The following is a 21,708-nucleotide window of genomic DNA, read 5'->3' as shown; positions in this document are numbered from 1 at the left end:
ACTCGTCTTCCCTGGTACCAAAAAGTCCTCTGAAGTCTGGAGCACCTAATATGACTTCTATTTTTCTCAATACTAGCCCAGTCGAGGCTCGTCCATGCCCAATTATTCCTATAGGCCTTCGATTTGACCCTACTCTACCTCTCTAATCCATCCCTAATTCCCAGTCCCAAAAAGCCCTTCGAAGTCCTAGGCACCTAATATGACTTCTTTTTTCCTCAATACTAGCCCAGTATCGAGGCTCGTCCATGCACAATCCTGATGGGCCTTAATTTGACTCTACTCTAGCTCTATAATCCACCCATCTTCCCCAGTCTCCAAAAGCCCTTCAGAGTTCGGGGCACATAATATGACTTCTTTTTTCCCTAATAGTAGCCTAGTCGAGGCTCGTCCATGCCCAATCCCAATGGGCCTTCGATTTGGTCCTACTCTAGCTCCATAATCCACCTATCTTTTTCAATCCCTAAAAGCCCTCCGAAGCCTGGAGCACCTAATATGACTTCCTTTTTCCTCGGTACTAGCCCAGTACCGAGGCTCATCCATGCCCAATCCCGATAGACCTTCGATTTGCCCCTACTTTACTTCTATAATTCACCTGTCTTTCCCAGTTTTTAAAAGCCCGGGCACCCAATATGGCTTCTTTTTTACTCAATACTAACCCAATATCGAGGCTCATCCATGCCCAATCCTGATAGGCTTTTGATTTGGCCCTACTCTACCTCTATGATCCACCTGTTCCCTAGTCTCTAAAAGCCCTCCGGAGTCCGGGACACCTAATATTTCTTTTTTCCTCAATACTATCCTAGTCGAGACTCGTCCATGTCCAATCCTGATAGACCTTCAATATGACCTTACTTTACCTTTATAATCCACCCGTCTTCCAGTCTTTAAAAGCTCTCGGGAGTCCGAGACACCTAGCATGACTTCATTTTTTTCTCAATACTAGTCCAATATTGAGGCTCGTCCATCCCAATCCCGATGAAACTTTGATTTGACCCTACTTTACCTCTATAATCCACTCGTCTTCCCCAGTCCCTAAAAGCCTTCTGGAGTCTGAGGCACCTAATATGACTTTTGTTTTCTCAAAACTAGCCCAGTATCGAGGCTCGTTCATGCCCAATCCCAATGAATCTTCGATTTGACCCTACTCTATCACTATAATGCACTCGTCTTCTCTAGTCCCTCAAAGCCCCCATCTCTGGAGTTCGAGACACCTAATATGACTTTTTTTTTTCTCAACACTAACCCAGTCGAGGCTCATCCATGTCCAATCCTAATGAACCTTCGATTTGATCCTACTCTAACTCTATAATCTACCCGTCTTCCCCAGTCCTAGAAGCCCTCTGGAGTCCGGAACACCTAATATGAAAAGTATAAAACAAGTGGGTATATAAAAGAGCATCTTTAACAATAATAGGGGTTAAAATACAACAGTAATAGAAGATTCTGGTCTTTCTATGATCTCTTCAAAACCCAACTTTTAGAAAAAGCGGGAGGGAGAAGACAACTACGAACAACTAAATCGGAGCTCCGGCGCCGGCGACTTTCCCAATTTCGCTCTGCCGCCGACCACCGCACGCGGTTGTTTCCGGCAAAACTGATCATATTGCAGGTAAAATTACCTCTTTTTTTAAGGTAAAAATAGGTTTCTATAGTTTTTTTTTCTGCGTAATTAGCGAATTTTTTTTATTTAGTTTGATTAAGGTGAAATTTTTTTATTCAAGTTAAATTTTTTGACTTTAGCTAAATTTGTAAGGTGAAGTTTTTTTATTTTAGCTAAATTTTTAAGGTAAAGTATTTTGATTTTAGTTAATTGAAAGATTATGATTGTTCGTAGAGCTGTTTTCTTAATATTATATTGAAATTGATGTTATTTACAAGTAGTTTTTCTACTTAAAATTTTAGCTGTTTGAAATTGTTTGTCTATTGTGAATATGGCAATTATATTGCAATTAATGTTACTAGAATCGTTTTTGTTCAAATTTAGTGAGATTATTTTTGAATTATTATTCAAAAAATTGTAAAATAATTGATTTTTGTTAGTTTCTGGACGTGTTAATGTAGCTGATAAAAATAATTTTTCTAAGGGATTTTTGGCGATTTAGGTATTTAATACTGAATTTACTTTAATTATCAGGTGATATTGGGTTTTTTGTATATTTGTTGACAAGAGGTGGATTGCATTCCTTTGTCAAGTCTTGTTAACGCGAATTGTATTTGGATTTTTGCTGAGTTTATATCAGTATTGGAAGATTGAAAATGTCTGAGGGGGAGGTTAAAAAGATCTCACGTCAAGATATACAACTGGTAAGCATTGAGTTTGAATTCGTAGTTTTATGCATGGCTTTTATGAATCATTTAAATGGAGAAACATAGTTAGTAAGGATTTTATAGACGCCCACAACTTGTCGTTTGGTTGTCGATAAGCAATGTAGTTATTTTCTTTTTTGATAACCGTGCTGTCCGGGCCAGCTTGCGCGCACCTCGACTAATTCCATAGGATACCTACTACCTCCCACCAACAACAGTTACCTGGTAACTTTATCCACCAAAGCTAGAACAGATAGGAAAAAATCACTTATTGTTTGTCTCTGTTGGGAATTGAATCTGAGACCTCATGGTGCTCATCCTAACTTCATTGAACCACTAGGTCACATCCTTGGGTGCATAAGCAATGTAGTTAATGATGTAAGCAACACCAAGGATTTCATTTTGTAAAGCCTTGTTAACGTTTTCCCAATTTCCAATCTATTATAGAGAACAGTATTGCAATGTCTTGATGGACCTAGCCAATTGTTCATAACTTTTTGTCTAGTTCTTATTGGAAATGTGATTCTGAGGTCTAGCTTTAAAGTTCTCTGTTTTAGGTGTTGATGCAGTTCATACTTGCAACTCTGTTATAGTTTTCTAATTCTATGCTTGCAGGTTCACTGATAATGACTTGCAAATATGGTTGCTTTTTATCTGTTCTTCTGCGATAGGGTTTGTCTTGTTATAGTTAGAAATTTAGGACGCCTTTAACTATTTGGTTCAACAAAAAGTTTACATCTTTAAGTTCGTTCTTACATGTAAAGAGTGGTCTTACACAATTATCAAATTCTTCTTTGCTGTATAATTGCTCACATTCTGCATGCAATTCTCTCTTCCGATATGAGCTTCTTTGATGTCAGGTACAAAATCTGATAGAAAGATGTCTACAACTTTACATGAACCAAGGGGAAGTTGTCAGAACTCTCTTGCATCAAGCAAAAATTGAAGCTGGTTTCACCGAGCTTGGTTAGTCCTTTAACTTCACATTTTAATCCTATCTTTTGTTGATGGGAAGCTAGCAGACCACCATATCATCGTAGGTATGAAATCTTGGTACTCAATGACTTGGAAGGAAGGAAAAACGTACATTATGTGTGACCAGGGAAAAAAAAAAACTACAAAAGTCGTCCTGTTATCAGAATTGATCTAATGAAGAGGGCAGAATTGTTAATAAGATCATTTATTCCCTTTCAATGACGAACACTCTGTTCAGCTAGTTCCATTTCACTGGGTTATCAAAAAAAAAAAAAAAGGCTAGTTCTTTTTCATTGCAGAATGAGCAACTAATGGAACTAACTTCTAAGGCTGAAGTTTAATAAAAATGAGATATCTGTAACTTCATTTTTCTTGATACATTTGGGTCAATCTCCCATTTCTCATGATCTGTAAGCAACATGTGTGATCTATATGGTCCACGTGTATCTGGCAGAAGAAATGAGTCTGACACCAGATATGTTTCCAGTGTGGCAGAAGCTTGAAGAAGAAAACCCGGAATTTTTCAGGGCATATCATTTAAGGTTGATGGTGAAGAATCAGATAGAGAGATTCAATGATTTGCTTGAGAGACAGATTGAGACAATGCAGCTGTTTCCAACTGAATCAATCCCCTTGGCTAATAGATCGCAGATTCGGGAAAGTAAGCATAATATCTTAGATTGCGATGTCGATCTTCCTGGAGACAATTAATCTGTTTTTTTTTTCCTTTTCAACTGCATGGTAAAATTCATGATGGATTTCCACCAAGACCAACAAATTTCTTTTAAACTTTTTATTTGCTTTCTGTCAGCTTTCCGTCTTTGAACTGAATTGTTAAAAAACTAGCCAGCTTATTAGCTGTACAATGAATAACTATGAGAAAGGTTTAAGCCATGAAACTGGCTGAGCAAAATGTGAATTTTGTGAATGGTTGTGGAGGGAACATATTAAAGATGAAAAAGAAAAAAAGAAAAGCACAAAAGGATCTGTCTTCTGGTTCTAAGACTGCTGATAAAACAAGACTCTGAATGCTTGTTGAATTTGGAAATATGATGGAATAGATTGCTGGAGTTTGATTCGTAAAATGGCCTAGAATCTGATAGAAGTAGTGGAAGCAAGAGTAAAAATTAGCCTTCTCCTTACCATAGCATAGGATTAGGCTCTTTAATTCATGTTTGCCTTGATCAGGGTTAGTTTTATGTATTTATGTTAAATATAATTTTGCTAAATTTTGAACTTTATTTCGGAGAAGCGTGTGTTTTTTTGCTTGAAGTCCAGGAGCAGTGTTGCTTTTTTATCTTCAATTTGAAAAATAATGCTTCTTTCTGTGGCTTTAATCCCTCAACCTCCAGAGTATGAAATATGTGTAATGGATAAGTTTCTGAAGTTCTATCGAGTATGGACAAGCATAGTACTAACCTGGAGGAGAGATCAAAATTTTGATGAGTGTTGTAAAACTGGATGTGATCCTGGTAATTAATGTAATCTTTAATTATCATGAAAACACGTTTTGACAATCAAGTGAAGTATATGGTCAAGTGCAAAGGTATGGAGAAGTTTGTCATCAAGTTTCAAACTTAAGTTATGGATTACAAAGAAATCTAACAGATTCCGAAGCGTATAGAGGGAAACACTGGTTCATCTTCTTCTTCTCAAAAAATGGTCAGTAGCTGCATTATTGATCTCCTCTGAGGTTTAAAGGAGTGATTGATGTTTACTATCATGTTGACAGGACCAATTCCATTCTGATATTAACTGAACTAAGTGTAAGTGTTTCTATGTCTCTTCTTGCTTTTTTCCATTGGCTGAAGAGGTAGATCCTAATATGCATAAATCATTCTAGCTTACTAATTTTCAGATTCTCGATTAGTTGAACTATCATTCCCTATACTCTGTTCATCTGTTGATTGTTTTCTTACTTACGCCTCCTGCTTTCCCTGTGGTTCATAGATTGTACTGCATTAGATTTCTGTATTTGTGTTGTTTTGATTCAGCAAGAACAAAGAGATGTAAAAAAATTGCATATTTTACTAATATGTTATACTCTGGACTGCTGGTGTACCACTGGAATTAAAGTCTTGATTATGCAATAGTTTCATTAGTTTCATTAGTGACATGTTGAATAAGGATGAAGGTTATCTGATTACTGCTGCACTTATACAGTCCCACCGAACTCGACATGTCAAGCAAGAGATCATCATGCTGGACCTACTGTGAAGCCTGAGAATGTGCACCAGACTGTTGATGCCAATTTATCTCACGTATACAATAATGGAGCGTCCTCGCTCCAACCATGTATGCAAACTTCTGTTGATGCATCTGCTCATGCAAGAAGAATTGATCCATCCTCAAACATGCTATTGGCTCAGAGCTCGAATTTGGGAATGGTGCAAGGTGCGAGAGGGGGAATGGTCAAGTCAGAAGCTGATTATTCAGGCAATTTACCCTTCATGTATGGTACTGAGACAAATATCCTCGAAGCTCATCCTGGAATTACGGATCCATCTGTTTCATCTTTCAGCAGTGTAGAATCAGATTCACAACCAGTAAATGAGACTCTATTGGATGCTGATACATCTTCATTTGGTTTCTTGGGACAGATTCCTCGAAACTTTAGTTTGTCGGACTTAACAGCTGACTTTTCTAATAGTTCTGGTTTGTGCCTGCCCTCACTTATTGATTAGTATTTCTCTCGAGTTCATATTCTTATCTTTGCATTTCCGTCATTTGTAGATATTTTAGAGAGCTATTCTGGACCTGCCTTCCTGTCAACTGGTGTTAACAGTTTCTTAGATCCACAAGATAGGAGAGATCATCAAGGTTAGTCGTGTGGCATGTTAATCATATTAATCAATGTCCTTAACCTGGTAAGCAAGTAGTTATATCTATGCCTCACATTTTAGCAGACATTAAAATTTTGGATGCTATATCTGAAGGCTCGAGGTTCGAAGATTTTGCCAGTGATTGAGTGGACAATCAGATGGTACCATCTTTGTCTTGCTTTCAAAATTATCTGGCTACGGAGTATAACTCAGTAGTACTCCAGCCTAATGTCTATAGCCGAGAAACTTGTAATTTGTTATTAACACTCTTTGTTATATTGGTGCAACACATTTAACATTATCTTCTTTTTGTACGATCGCAATTGTTGCAGGTCCAATGGCTCATGGACTCGGAAGGTTCTGTAAATAGGATTGCAAAAGGAAGTGGTTTGACATGCCTGTGATTCTGGGATAAACATGAAATAACACAAGCAAAAAAGCTCTTGTTCGCCACTGTTCGTTGCTGTGCTTACACTTTGGAAATTGGTTTTCCTATTTTATCCTAGAAATAAAGTGTTATTTTATTGTGAGTTTTGTTAATAGGGCCGTGATGAATAAGATTTGATGTATGGTATTTATTGTTTTTCTCAAAAGGTCTGATGTAAAATTTTTTTTCATAAATTGACCTGAAGTGGTGTTTCTCTCCCTTATGTTTCATGACTAGCATTAATTTTTAAACATGTAGTGGTGTTTCTCTTTCCCTTATGTTTCATGACTAGCATTAATTTTTAAACATGTACATGCAATTTTGCCAGTCAGGCGTTACTTTTTACATTTTCCCAAGTGTCGATGGACAAAATTAGTTGGTATTTGTAAAGTCAGTCGAGGTGCATACAATTTGGCTCAAATACCATGAAGAGCCGATCGATCTAGTTCAATTGCCAACAAAATGCATAGCAGCATGCCATGAATTGATCACCTTATCAAATCTTTTTTCTTTCCCAAAAATAAAAACTGTTAACTCAGAAAAATGAAATTGATTACATTTTGCAATAAGCTGCAAATATGAAATAAACATTTGGGGTGAAATTATGCATCAAACACTAGAATAGAAAGTGCATTTAAGCTTGGTATCAGTTTTCACAAACTTTGCTTAATCTTCTAGGCATGGCCAGTCTTGAGTGCATAGTCTAAATCGTCTATCAAGTCATTGACATCTTCAATCCCAACTGAAATTCGGACCAGGTCCTCCGTAAGACCTCTAGCCTCTCGTACTTCAGCCGGAATGCTTGCATGTGACATGAAGCAAGGCAAGCTTATGAGTGACTTGACGCTTCCTGCAAAATTTCAGGACCATGTAACACGTTTGAATAGCGACAAAGGAAAATGTAAATGGAAGAACAGGTACATAATGAATGGCATCAATATAAGATCTTGTATAGCATGTTCAAGAGAGGTCATTTGAAGAATCATTCGCGTCACTCAGTACCATGCCATTGCCGGTGGACAAATTCATGAGGTCAAATGGTTCCTGTGCCGAATGCACAAAAGCAATTTTTGTTTTCCGTGCAGATGTTTACAAGCAAGAGTTATCGCGATTTTTTTCTCTTTTCGACATCCCCATTTGTTCTCTCCCCTAATATAAAACAAAACCTACAACTATAACATGGATTGAAGATGAAATTCTGATCTCCAGCTAGTTTTCCCTAAAAACAACCGAAAGGCCTGAATAGTTGTCTACGTCTATCTCTCTGGCCACTGGAAATGTTCTATGGATAGCAAATGAAATAGAGTTGAGTTGGGTACGAAGCAGTTCAACACACTATCTCCTTGTAGATTTGGAGTTAAAAGGATCCACGTCTAGGTTATTTAGCCTATGCTTCTTATTGGTAGTTCGGTCTTTCCCCTATACTTGATTGCAGTAATGTCGAAGCATATTGCCCAGGTTTCCATCTCTTTCTGCATTGCTCATTCTTACGGTTTGTAGTTAGATGGTGTTTTCAAAAAGCAACATTGTTTTGATAGTTCTTATTAATCTGTCTATTCCACACAAAGAAGCAGACACATTTGAGAATAAACACTGCTCTTGTATGAGATTTTCTACCCCTATAGAATATGGTTTCAGCCTTCCCAAGGCAAACAATATTGCACGTTTACAATCATCAACAGGGAAAAGAGAGGCAAAAATCATGTATTGCAGACTTTGATAGGAAAAAGTGATCTTAGCTACCGGAGAAACTAATTGAGCATGAGATGAAACTAACCAAAACTGACAGTAATGCTGAAGTATTTGGTAGTCTCAGCAACATGCTTCGAGAGTGCCAAAGAACCTGTCAGAAAACTCAGGACCGATCCTGCACCTTTAGCCTGCAAATTGATCAACAATCAGACACGTATCTTTCAAGGGAAACCTTTTTGGCGAGAGGAAACATGACAACCACGCCTTAGTTCAAACTCCCAAAACATTCACGTGTTTGAATACCTGAGAGAAGTGCAAAGACCTCCCGGGATGGTCAGGAAGACCTGCATAGTTGACCTTCTTCACTCTTGGATGGGACGATAAAAATTCAGCAATTTTTTGTGCATTTTCCTGCAAGATATTGAAATTACTTAATTACAACACAGTGATGAGACGGAACTTTACGAAACAGCATAACTTCTCTGCACCATATAAAGATGAAGATGCAGTAGTATGCATGCCATAATCATGAAAATCTATAGGGTAAAGAATTATAGGTTACCAAAGGCGCAGGAAGACTTAAGTTTCTAGAAGTGGTGGGACAACTAATTTCACCAGAAAAAATAATTAAACCTGTTGTTTTTCAACACGAAGAGCCATCGTTTTAATTCCTCTTAAACAAAGCCAACAATCGAATGGCGCTAACCCTGCACCTTCAGCATTTTGTAGGAAGTACACCTGTTTCGCCAAGCTGTTAATAGGAAAAATTATAAGCAAATTATCGAAAGGACACTTGAGATGTTCAAAGAGAAACAAGGCATCAGACATCATTTACGTTCAATATATTATACATAACTAACTAAAGATTTTTAGATATAGAAGTCAATGAACTGATTTCTTCAACTTAACTTTATCAGCAAAAAAACTACTCGTAAGGGCAGCCAGTGCATTCAGGAAAAGTATTTCAGTGTCAAGAAGTATTGCACAAATCTTTTGCATTGCAGGGTGCTGCATAAAGAGGAGTTCTTGTATAAGGCTTAAGCCACATGGAAGGGGTCCATTTTAGACTTACATACAACCCCGAGTAAACATACTAAAGTTGCATGAAGGCTCACCCTCAGGACCCTGTGTAGGCCTAATGTGCAGGGACTCTGATGTCGTACCCATGTTAGATTCTCCAAAAATAAACTACTTTTGGAGAATCTGACACGCACCCGTTGACATTTTTGAAGAATACGAGCGACATAGGTGTAGGCTCTTATTCTAAGTATAAGATTATGGGAGTTGCAAGACAATTGTCCTTTACATCCTTTAAATTCAGTCCAAGAAAATAGAAATCTTATTTATTTATATAAAAAGTGGAGTGGAAAAGGAAGTGTGATCTTGTCAGCGTTTGCTACCTATTGATGAACAGTTATAGAGTTTCACTACGGGTAAGTGACTCATTGCAAGAGAAACCAATAATGGGGATATATACTTACTTACTCAGGTTCACTACAGTCAAGCTTCTAATGTGATCATTGGTTTTGGCCAACAAAAAAGGCTCAAGAAAATGAAGGATAAACAACCATTAGATAACAATAAATCAGAATATGAAACATATGCGAAATAGAGGAAAAACCTTTCTCCTCTGACAGCAAGTACACCAGCCATGAGATCACTATGACCAGATATGAACTTAGTAGCTGAATGCATCACAATATCTGAAAAACCATGGACAAGTAATCAAACATTCCATGCAGGTGATTCGATAGTGTTCCCGTTAGCGGAACAAAAAGTATTTGCACAATACCTGCTCCGAGATCCAAAGGATGGGACATTACTGGGGACATAATGCTGTTATCTACCAGCACAAGAGCTCCATGTGCATGAGCCATCTTGGCAATTTTCTGGAATAAATCAGAAGAGAAAACAGTATGAGACAAAAAAATTCATTATCTTTCGAAGATCAATTATATTACTCCCTCCGTTTCAAACAGAATGACCTACTTTGACTTGGCACAAAGTTTAAGAAAATAGAGAAGATTTTTGAATCTTATGGCCTTAAATTAAAGTTGTCAAATGTACCAAAATGCCCTTTAATCTTGTGGTCCTAAACATGTCATGTGGAAAGTTGAAATTAAAGTATTGCCAAAAAAGGAACGGGTCATTCTTTTTGAAACGGACTAAAAAGGAAAGTAGGTCATTCTTTTTGAAACGAAGGGAGTACTATCTATCAGCTACAGTGAAGCTGAAAACTATACGTGCATAATCTACATATGCCACTGTCAATTACCCACACGAATATCACAAATTTGTTGGCGGGGGTTGGTTGGACTCTCTAGCCAAACAAGCTTTGTCCATGGTTTAATCACAGAAGCAACCTCATCTAAGTTAGTGGTATCCACTCGCCTGTATAAATAAGGTGACAATCAAAATTCTGACCACCTAATTGAAAGTAGAGTTACATCGATAAAAGAGATACCAACTTGACCACAATCCCGGATTTTGGAACAACTTGTGACAGTAGCCGGTCAGAACCGCCATATATGTCATCTCCGGCAACAATCTCCTCACCTATAAAATCAACAAATTGAAGCTTTTCTTTTGCTAACTAACATTTGCTTGCCAAGATGTCAAGAAAGAAAACGCTAGCACGACACAAATGAAGATTCAATGTCTCATCCAGCAAGAAAGCATAACCATCTTAAATGAGCAGAACAAACTTAAAAGAGGGTGTTAATCAAGTTTGCTGCATAATTTATCTGGTGTGCGCATATTCAGTTTTTTTCTATGCAAATGCATTGCGTGTACGATTTTTAGAATTACCAGCTTTAACGAGACGAGTTACAGCTGCCAAGGCGGCCATTCCACTAGTAAAGCAAAATGCTCGATCTGCTTTCTCAAGCTCTGCAAGAAGCCTGAAAATTTTCAAAATGTGGTAATGCTATTGATAACAACAATGTTAACAGATGAACTTTCAACTATTAGCAGTCTGCACACAGTTTAACGTACTTTTCCAATACATCTCTTGTTGGATTTCCACTCCGTGTGTAATCATATTGCCCATTTTCAGTCGCCGAAGGCTGCAGAAGGATGCAGAAACAATTAGGTTTAAGATGGTACAATAGTCCTCCTAAAGAAAATCCTCGAGGACAAGAATTGTTTTAAGATGACTGCAGCCAATCATGTGCCAAAATTACCATTGCAGACAGAAAAACTCCGTCAAAGGATTATTGGATGATAGTATGGTCATTTACCAGAGTTAGTTGAACCATTCCAATGTCTGTTGGAGGTCCCGGAATTAGTTAAGCACACACAATTGCATTGAATTCATTTGGTTAGCTTTAAAGGCATGGCCATAACAAGTGACCTCCTGGGTAATCCAAATGCAAATCCCCTCTTCAATTTTTCTATTTTGCAGCAACTCATATAGGAATATTTTCTTCCTCGAGTTAGTTGGAGTTGGGTGATACGCTCACTCAGTTTGATTGAGTTCCCATTCCCTAGTTTTAAGAACTTCTCCTACCTTATAAAGGTTAACCACTTAGCTTCATAGAGGGTGACTCCTTCTATCTTCTTCATGAAAGATGAAGACCGTAACTCTTCTTCTTCTTAAATAATGGGCACTCTCTCCTTGATTTTTTCATCTTTTCCTACAAATCCCTACTATTTATGACGGGTCTCTACGTATACACAGTACAATACATTTTCTTTAAAACAAAATAGAGTTGCACACCACTTCCAATCTCTTTTACATTATTGTGAATGGTTCAGAAAAGGTGGGTCAATGATAGTTGCAATGTGGATGTGATGCGGAGAGAAGTAAAAGGCATGCTCAAGACACAATCCCATGCTAAAAGAAGAGAGAAATACGATGAAAAAGAAAAGGAGAGAAGGGAGGTCAAAACTTGTGTCCTAGTTACTTTTTTTGGTCAGTTCTCTTTTGCATGTAATATTAACTTTCTGTTCTTATCCTTCAAAAAAGGGCAGCCCGGTGCACTAAAGCTACCGCTATGCGCGGTGTCCGGGGAAGGGCCCCACCACAAGGGTGGATTGTACACAGCCTTATCTTGCATTTCTACCAGAGGCTGTTTCCGTTCTTATCCTTGTTTCACATGATAATATTTGCAAACTGCTTCATGCCTCCAATATATTGCACGAAACCTCCAAATATTTTGACGGCTAACATCTCAGATAAAGATGGTAGAAACAAATAACTAAGGAACATTGATGGCAAAAAAATGCACCATTAAATTCTTCTGAAAAAAAAATTGCCAGATAAGAAATGCAGCTTTGCCATGTAGTATGAAATTGCATTCCACTGCGAAAGTATCTTCAAAACTTACTTGCTTAAAAGTAGATGTTTGATACAACGGGGTACTTAAGGCATCATAAGGATCAAATGCGTTGCTGAAGTTCATCAATATTGTTGAAACACTTGGTTCTTTTGCTTCCCTAGCCTCAACTCGAGGAGGTAGCTCCAAAGTTCCCATCCCTGCCATCAATCAGTATGTACAATCAGTTCAAAACTCACTTATCCTCATCTAAAAGTGGATTCGGTACATACCATCTATGCATTCGGCAGCAGCACTATCAATCGAAGCTGATGCAGTGAAATCCATCTCTTTGTCTCTCGAGCAATATAGTTGGAATTTCTTTTCAATAAGAGTTCCCTTCCCATTCATGCACCCAAATGTCACTTGAAAGTTTACAGGTAATTTACCCTACACATTAGCACAACCTTCCATCAAATGCAACACTTTTGCCACTTATTTGGCTTCTCAACAAGTACAAGTAAAAACAATCAATCATATGTTGCCTTAGCTTAAACAAGAGCATTATTTTGTGTGAAATACAAAATCAAAATTGCTTTACGTTACACATTCTTTATGTTTCCAAGAGCGAAAAAAAATTAGGAATGCCTCAAGCCTATAGAAGCACAAAGATGGTAACTTTTCATTGTTTAAAGCTTCAATTACTCAACTTTGAACATTCTTAACTTCCACACAAAAAAAATTAGAGAGCCCCAATAAGCAAAACAACGGTGTGAAGCTCACGGAGCATAAGAGCAATCTAAAAATCGTAACTTTTTTCAATTTCTCGGGCCTAGATTGAATAAAGATTACAACGAAGTTCAAGATTTCTCTAATTTACTGTACACATTAGCACAACATTCCATCAGAAGTAACATTTTTTCCACTTATTTGGCTGCTCAACAAGTACAAGTAAAGCAATCTACATATTTTTTTCATCGAAGTTTAGACCGAAAGCCAAAAACATCAAGATGATGAAGCCTTGGCTTAAACAAGAACTTCAGTTTGTCTGAAATACCAATCAAAATTGCTTTACATTACACATTCTTTATGTTTCTCACATATAAAGAAAAATTAGAAAGGCCCCAAAAAGCTAAACAACTATGTGAAGCTCATAGAAGCACAACGATGATAACTTTTTCAGTCTTTCAAGCATAAATTGTTTAACTATTTTTTTAAATAACTGTAGTGTCCAGGTCCAGTTTTGCACACCTCGACTAATTCCACAAAATACAAGTTACTTCCCTCCAACAACAGGTACTAGATAACACCGTCCACCAAAGCAAGGACACATGGAAATAAATCACCTGGCATTTTGAGTTCTCGACCCACGTCATCGACGACTACGCCACACATTGAGTTCAAAGCTTTCAACAACAACAACAACAACATACCCAGTATACTCCCACCAAGTGGGATATGGGAAGGGTAAGTGTACGCAGTCCATAGTACCATTGCCTCAATTGTGAGATAGAGAGGGTGTTTCCGATAGACCCTCGGCTTAAAATATAGCAATCTAAGATAAGATAAGATAAGGAATAGCAATAGAACAAGATACAATTGAAATTAACATATACAATAATACCAAAAGCAAGATACTCCAAGTATACACCAAAACATACAACATCCTAACACAGACTAACCTTCTACCCTAATTCGCCTCCTCCACAACTTCCTATCCAGGGTTATGTCCTCGGTAAGCTGAAGTTGTTCCATGTCATGTCTAATCACCTCCCTCCAATATTTCTTCGGTCTACCTCTACCTCGCTTAAAACCATCTCTAGCCAACCTCTCGCACCTCCGCACTGGGGCATCCGTGCTCCTCCGCATCACATGACCTAACCATCTCAACCTTGCTTTCCTCATCTTGGCTTCCACCGAAGCCACTCCCAAATTATCTCGAATAACCTCATTTCTAATCCTATCTTTTCTAGTACACCCACTCATCCACCAAAACATTCTCATCTCCGCCACCTTCATCTTCTAGATGTGGGTCTTCTTAACAGGCCAACACTCCGTCCCATACAACAAAGTCGGTCTAACCACCACTCTATAGAACTTTCCTTTAAGTTTGGGAGGTACCTTTTTGTCACACAAGATACCGGAAGCAAGCCTCCATTTCATCCACCCTACCCCGATCCGATGAGTGACATCCTCGTCAATCTCTCCATTCTCCTGAATCATCGACCCCAGATATTTGACTCTCTCTCTCACTGATAGAATGAGTGTCAAGCTTAACAACCACATCGGACTCATGAGACATCTCGCTGAACTTACACTCCAAATATTCCGTCTTGGACCTACTCAACCTAAACCCTCTAGACTCAAGAGTTTGCCTCCAAACCTCCAACTTAGCATTAACTCCACTACGAGTCTCCAAGACTACATCATCCGCAAAAAGTAAACAAAAATACAGACACCTCGAAAACAAAAAAACTGTATGAACCTCTAGAACCATAAAAATCATTAAAAATCCTAACTTTTTTCAATTTCTCTGGCCTAAAATGAATAAAGATTACAACCCAAAAATGCAAAACAACTGTGTGAAGCTCATAGAAGAATAAAGAAGATAACTTTTCAATTTTTCAAGCTTAAAATTGCTCACATTCTTTTTTTTTTTATAACTGTGGTGTTCTAACCAGCTTTCACGCACCTCAACTAATTCCACTAATACCTGCCACTTCCCACCAACAACAACAGGTCCCACGTTACTCTGTCCACCAAGGCTACAACACATGGAAAAACATCCTTAAATTTCTCAAACTTTAAACATGCTTAACTTCCACCAAAAACAAAAACAATATAGAGACAGCCAAAAAGCAAAACAACTGTATGAACCCCTTAAACCATAAAAACCATTAAAAGTCCTAACTTTTTTCAATTTCTTGAGCCTAAATTGAATAAAGATTAGAACCCAATTCAAGATTTCTCTAATTTTTTTTTTCTATCAACTAATTTTACACAAAAATAAAATAAAATGGAAGGGTTACCTTGGTGTTTGGGTAGGTAGGAAGAGAACTGGAAGGCTGCTTTAGAGACATAGAAGCCATTATTCAAATATCGTCCTCTTCTTCACTAATGGCTGAAGGAAAGGTAATTTGCTATATACATATATACTCTTGATGTAATGTTTTAACTTTTAAGCAAAAATGAAAAAATATATATGAAATTTATGATCCAAAATAATTCTTGAATATAGTTTGATTATAAATTGATTCGTTAATTTTAAAGAGAAATTAATTTTAAAGAGAAATTTTAAAGTTAAATTATTTGGATAATAAGGTGATATTATTTTCAGAATGGACTAGAAAATAATCCATTTAATTCAATATTTAGTCTATATTGGATTCTTATTTTATATGTTTTATTTTCTTCAGATGTCTAATTTTGAGTATGCGGGGAATAATGAGCCCCATATAGAATGAAATGAGGTTAATTGATTTTGAAATTGAGAAATCATAAAGAATTCATGAGTTAGTTTTTGAGGTTAGTTACGTTTAAAATTCTTTTCTTTATTATTGATACTAATTACCTTACAAAATTTAAGATTTTAAAAGTTTACTTTCTTACGTGATTATAAAAAAATTTATACTTAGCTTCATTAAACATGACAAATTTAAATTATTTTTTCAATATAAAATTATGTTTTTTTTTTTAATTTTGGAACCAAACTAATAATGAAAAAGTGTTCACAGCAACTTTTGTATTTAAAAAGTTGTACTAGTAATTTTATTTTGGTCGACTCCTTAAATAAGAGTAATAATAGGTTTTATTTTGTTTTTAACTATTGAAAATTTTCAATTTACCAGTTTAAGTACTCATCTTATTACGTTGTTAAATAATTTATTGCAGTTTAGGCAATTTATAATTTCTGAATGAACCTAATATAAATCTTAACTTATTTCCTTTTCCACCAAACTTAAATCATGTTGTAATAGGTAATTGTCCTGATTTTGAACAAATTATATTTTCCCACAATTGTTCCATTTTTTATTATTAATGATGAATGAAGAATACATAGTTTTTTTTTTTATCATAGTCGAGAATAAAATGCAAGATTATTTTAAGTCGTGTTTGTTTGGAGGTATTAGTTAGTCTCGAGACTAATTATAACCACCATTTATATCATAGTGATGAAATAAATTATCTTATATACATGATGGGATAACTAATTTCGAGATCAATTATCCCATTTACGTTTTTGTTGAGTGGGCATTAACCCTTTTTATGGTCTACTAGGGATCTTGAAAAAAGTCCATGATTCAAAAACAAGTGGCTACTTCAACGGACATAGAAGTGATGTGTGAAGACATTTGAAAGTTTGCAAACATGTTGATTTTATCAATATTCCTAGATGTTTGAACAAAATAGCTCGATTTCAACGGAGATCTCTAGGTAGAAGTTTCCCTAAGTTGGATCGTCGATGATGCTAAAAGTACATTTGAACTATGTAGTTCGTTGATGCAATAATACCAAGTGTTAAGCTTCATAGCAAAAAAAATAATTCCATATGTTGAGCTCAATCTCATGTCTTTGTGGGGTTTCGAGGTCAAGTTCGTAAACACAACCCAATCTTCCTTCGCCAATGATGGTGTCCGAACTAACTTGCACATGCTCAAACTGAATACCTGCTACCTCCTCCCACCTAAGTTGCTCAGACTCAACAAAAATGTTGGACGCACCGTGTCAGATCCTTCAAAAATATACTATTTTTGGAGGATCAAACACGCACCCGTAGACATTTTTGAAGAGTTCGAGCAACTTAGCCTCCCACCACATATGTACTAACTTTGCTCAAAGCTTAAGCATAGAACAAAGGCATTGTAGCAACTGTTAAACCTTGTAATCAGCTTGAGGAGCACATAAACATTCATCTTAACATGAGTTTTGAGTAGCACCTAGTCTTGGCAATGGAGCACACACAACACTTGAGCACAAATCCAGCTCACCTCAACTGAAAATAAATTCAACAATACGTACGCCTCGACACCAAGCACGTTGGGTTCGGCCTTAATGAGAAGAAGCAGAACAACCAAGCCGCAAACTGAATATTGCATTTTTATCGAGAAAAATGATCCACGACATGCTTAACTCAGAGAAAAGGGCAAAGAGAAACATTGACCATCCACAAAGTTAGCATACAGAACAGTTGTAAGGAAGGTCAACTGCCGCGACTAAACTGGAAATGCAAGGAAACGTTTAATTCTAAGAGGGTAGTTTAGGACCTTCGGCTGGACCTGGTTATTCTTCTAGTGGAATTAGAAGCATCGAGATTTTGATCACTTTTGCCGCTGTTCGTAGCTCTGGATCGAGTGGAATTGGAAGTGCCAAGGTTTTGATCACTCTTGCTGCTGTTCGTAGCTCTGGATCGAGTGGAATTGGAAGTGCCAAGGTTTTGATCACTTTTACTGCTGTTCTTAGCTCTGGATCTAGTGGCACCTGCAAATGTAAAAGTGTTAGTGCCTGTTCACCTCGTTAGAGAAACAAGTTGCTAAGGACATAGGCGATGTAAGGAACCTCTGGTGCGACTTGTAGGGGATTGAACTTCACTTTCATCAATTGCTGAATCAGTCACCTCACTGGAAGCATGAGAATTTGATTCCGACTCAGAACATGCTGGTTCTGAAGGGGAACATTCTGTTTGCACTTCCGTTGATGGATCGGTGACTTCAGAATCTGTTACATGATCAAGAAAATGAAGTTACAGAACATTCAAGAGAACCATTGTTGCCCGCCCCTTCCCATCATAGATCATCAAAAATGCAGCACATACAACAATCTGCACCATATTTGCACACACACTTTGTAAGTTTTCTCAATCCATTTTGCCTCTAGCCTCTATATATTTCCAGCTCTCTCGTCAAATGACTTGGGAGCCTTTTTATCAGTATCTACATCTTAAGTGTACCAAATTCTGAAAACCCCCATCATATGGATTTTTTAGAAAAATAGTAGTGAAGGATCGACTATCGATATAAGGTACTATGACATGGTCTTGTAACAGCTACTACCTCCTATACATTCTTTTTAAATTCTTTCGCAGGATTAAAACATAAAAGAACCATGTAATTTATAGAGACAAGAATGAAGCTCTGGAGCCATCGGTCATAAAAGTTTCAAAATGAGAACCTTGTAAATAAAACATGAAATAGTAATAGCTGAATGAACAGGCAATTGACTTGGAGAAAATTACCTTCTGTAGTTTCAGATTCATCAATCTCCTCTTCTTCTTTTTGAGCCACCGTGATGCTCTCCATGCTGTCCACTTTCTGTTGATGGCTTTGAGCATTTTTGGCAGTAAGTTCTTGTTCCTTCCTCTCGATGTGGAACTTATTCAACTTCTCCTCAAACTCCTCAATGCATGATTTGAGTTCAGGTTTAGCAAATTTCTTCCCCTAATTGAAGAAATTCAACGAGGCAGATAAGCTTCAACACTGTGAAATGAATTCCCAATAACTGCCAAAAACTAGCCCAAGCCTTATGATGCCACAATAAATCTTACCTTGTTGATAATAGTTCGAAAATTGTCCATCACAGAGTCTTCAGATAAGGCATGCTCATACGTTTTAAACAACTCTATCAGCTTTCTCATGCTTTTATCAGTGTATGATAGCTGAGAAAGGCAATAGGATATGTACTCGTATAACCTAATATCTGCATAAAAGAGGATGTTAACATGCAGAAGTTTCTCAGGTGATAATTCAAATAGCAAATCAGAAGCTAATCTACTCACTTAAATCTATTCATTCAAAGGTCTCCTAATTATAATTTTCTTTTAAATTTTTGCAAAGGTACTCCTAGAAATACGGTAAACACGCCTTCCATAACAGCATAGAAAGCTGAATATGAAAGCAAATATCAGATGAAGCATCCACAAAGCCGTCGTACCAAATACTGAAAGACCGGCAACTCCTCAAACAATCTCAAATAAGTATATCAGCCCCTTTGAAGCTCGCAGAATCACAACTCAAAGTTGACAACCACCACATCTTTGAAATGTAGATCAGGCAGGATTAACTATAGAAAGAACTGTAAAATCTGACGGTAAACTGCACGACTTGCCTAGCAATAGCAAGTGGAGCAAGCTGGTAGCATGATTTATCCACAAAACTGTGAAACCTCACAGGAAGTTATGGTAAACCTCAATGCCAAGTTTAGGGGCAAAAATAAAGAGACATACATATTTTCACATATAGTTGCAAGAAAGTATATGTAAACAGACCAAACCCAGGGGCAGAATAACTTTGTTAGTTTAGCATAGTGTAAACTTAGGGAACAGATATCCTTGCAAACTAAAAGTACCCAATATATTTTCTCTCTTCTTCTAAATAGTTGATCATAGTACACAAATTCTTCACGGAAATAAATCAAAACAATTTTCAAATTCCATACCAGTAACTCCACAAAATCTATTGCAAAGCTTCTCGACAAGAGCTTCCATTTGCTTGTCCTAAAGATACAAAAAAACATTCCAATCAATTTCTCTATAGAAGAGACCAAAGACGCAAGTCAAATTCATGATACCTTCTTAATTGAAGCAATTAAAAATTGCATGATGCTGCAGAATGATTCTTCCTTCAAGTTCTGGCTAGATAACTTGCCAAGAATATCTGGAAGTAGGTTATAAATTGGATTGCTCCCTGTAAACATTAAGTTTAAAGAGAAAAAACAGTATTATTTGATATGTGTACAGTCAAAAACACGCAATAGCAGACGAAAGAAGCTCAACAGTAGAAAGACTAGAAAGAGATAAGATAGATTGACTTCTTTATTACCAACTGATGAAAGAAAAGTTTGGTAGATATACTACCTTTCTTTGACAACTCATGAAAGAAAAGTTTGGCAAGATTTGAAATTCTTTCATCTTCATCGTCCAGGCAGATGGCCATTTCATTTATATAACCTTTCACCTAGAAATGATACACACAAATCAAGATGCTAAAAATCTACCACAAGAAAGCTACATACGAGTGTATGATAGTCCAGCCAAACCTTCATCATGTCATTCAGTATCAGATGAGAAAGAACCAATACAGCATTCTTCCGCACAGAAACTGATGGATCTCTTAATCGTGCATACATGTGCTCTGTCCATGGCTCTAGCAGATTAGGAAAACGAACTGCCAGATCTCCAAGAGCAACTGTGCAATTTGATCGAACAGTTTCAGACGGTGCATTCTCCACAACAGTGAAAAGAAGCTGGAGATTTGCATCACTAGGAAGTTACATAGACACATGTTTAGAACCTTTGACGAAAAAGTGTAAATAATAAAACAAGAATAGAGGAATTGAGAAATAGGCAAACCAGAAGTCAGCATCAATTATCATAAATCGGCATAATGCAAGCATTCCAGATGCTTGCAGTTCAGGGTACTGAGAGAGATACAGAAGATATGTCAGTATCCATTAAATTAAATGATGTTGGATTGAGATTACTGATTGAAGAATGAAGTAAACTGTCCTTGGGTATACTAATAAAGTTTAGAGGCTCTATTTTCTTCTAATAATAAAAGTCTAGAGCCACGGCATCCAAGTAACATATGAATAGAAGCGAAACAAACATTTCACATTTGAACTCTGATTTGACTTTAAATTATTAAATTAATCTGAACAAAAAATATTTCATTCACAGTCGGTCAACTACCTTAAGCAATCATATTGGTCCATCTGATTATGGAGATTCATGTGAGTTAAACAAGGAGAAAAATCCAAAAGGGGTAGGTATAGTTCTGGTGTTTGAAAACTCAAAGTTATAGACAGTGTAGGCGTAACAATCACCTTCTGCATCAAATTGTAATTCCTGCAGAGCTTCGAAAGAAAAGGCATGCAATGGCCAATCAAGTTTTTTTCACGGGAACCGCCAGATACAATTTCTTTCTCTGCTCTTTCAGATAGTGTATCGAGCAATGCATCTTCAGAAGCTGCTAGGCCTAGCTCTGCATTGATACCATTATCCTGCAAAAAGAACAGATGTTATAAAGTATTTAAAGTTTAAAATGGCTGCAGACTTCATCAAAAAGATCAATGTGCCTTGAGATCCTTCTCACCTTCTGTGGACCAGTCTTATCCGTGCAATCACTCTTATCCTCGATAACCATTTTCTCTCTCTTTGCTTTATCTTTCTGAATTTTGCGAACCCAAGACTCAATGTAAACCAATTGATTCAAAGCTACATGACTTACAACAAAAA

General features: G+C 37.0%; 3 protein-coding genes across 10 annotated transcripts; 1 reads left to right on the top strand and 2 right to left on the bottom strand.

Annotated features, from left to right (window-relative positions):
• The first annotated feature begins 1,401 nt into the window (after positions 1-1,401).
• Positions 1,402-6,804, top strand: LOC107843873. 6 transcript variants are annotated; one of them, XM_016688278.2, is made up of 8 exons: positions 1,403-1,609; positions 2,241-2,304; positions 3,168-3,273; positions 3,770-3,943; positions 5,446-5,937; positions 6,016-6,102; positions 6,189-6,265; positions 6,437-6,508. In XM_016688278.2, exons 2-7 carry the CDS (start codon positions 2,257-2,259, stop codon positions 6,248-6,250), a joined length of 969 nt encoding a protein of 322 aa, XP_016543764.2. In that variant the 5' UTR covers positions 1,403-1,609; positions 2,241-2,256; the 3' UTR covers positions 6,251-6,265; positions 6,437-6,508. The 6 variants fall into 6 exon arrangements, with proteins under 6 accessions (XP_016543766.2, XP_016543764.2, XP_047253389.1 ...); XM_016688276.2 differs by having other exon boundaries at positions 1,404-1,609; positions 2,135-2,304; XM_016688280.2 differs by lacking the exon at positions 2,241-2,304 and having other exon boundaries at positions 1,402-1,609.
• A 211-nt stretch (positions 6,805-7,015) lies between these two features.
• LOC107843872 (cystathionine beta-lyase, chloroplastic) lies at positions 7,016-15,692 on the bottom strand. 3 transcript variants are annotated; one of them, XM_047397430.1, is made up of 14 exons: positions 15,509-15,600; positions 15,124-15,244; positions 12,773-12,929; positions 12,552-12,700; positions 11,218-11,288; positions 11,032-11,123; positions 10,692-10,779; positions 10,503-10,614; positions 10,016-10,112; positions 9,845-9,926; positions 8,857-8,974; positions 8,527-8,634; positions 8,309-8,411; positions 7,016-7,381 (listed from the first exon to the last, which is right to left on the bottom strand). In XM_047397430.1, the coding sequence occupies exons 3-14, from the start codon at positions 12,888-12,890 to the stop codon at positions 7,206-7,208; spliced, it is 1,314 nt and encodes a 437-aa protein (XP_047253386.1). In that variant the 5' UTR covers positions 12,891-12,929; positions 15,124-15,244; positions 15,509-15,600; the 3' UTR covers positions 7,016-7,205. The 3 variants fall into 3 exon arrangements, with proteins under 3 accessions (XP_047253386.1, XP_047253387.1, XP_016543761.2); XM_047397431.1 differs by having other exon boundaries at positions 15,172-15,244; XM_016688275.2 differs by lacking the exon at positions 15,124-15,244 and having other exon boundaries at positions 15,509-15,692.
• Positions 15,693-17,553: 1,861 nt separating this feature from the next.
• Positions 17,554-21,708, bottom strand: LOC107843871 (condensin-1 complex subunit CAP-D2; the record flags this gene model as incomplete). Its single annotated transcript, XM_047397429.1, is given in 11 exon segments — positions 17,554-17,957; positions 18,036-18,194; positions 18,712-18,913; positions 19,021-19,172; positions 19,911-19,968; positions 20,043-20,158; positions 20,329-20,428; positions 20,511-20,733; positions 20,824-20,891; positions 21,297-21,473; positions 21,566-21,708. Coding segments are annotated over 11 exon segments (1,619 nt in total), but the record flags the coding sequence as incomplete, so codon positions are not given.

Source organism: Capsicum annuum, chromosome 10 (assembly GCF_002878395.1).
Source record: "Capsicum annuum cultivar UCD-10X-F1 chromosome 10, UCD10Xv1.1, whole genome shotgun sequence".
NCBI classification, from domain to species: domain Eukaryota; kingdom Viridiplantae; phylum Streptophyta; class Magnoliopsida; order Solanales; family Solanaceae; genus Capsicum; species Capsicum annuum.
Note: the sequence above shows the minus strand (reverse complement) of the source record. Positions and strands in the feature narration are given on the sequence as shown.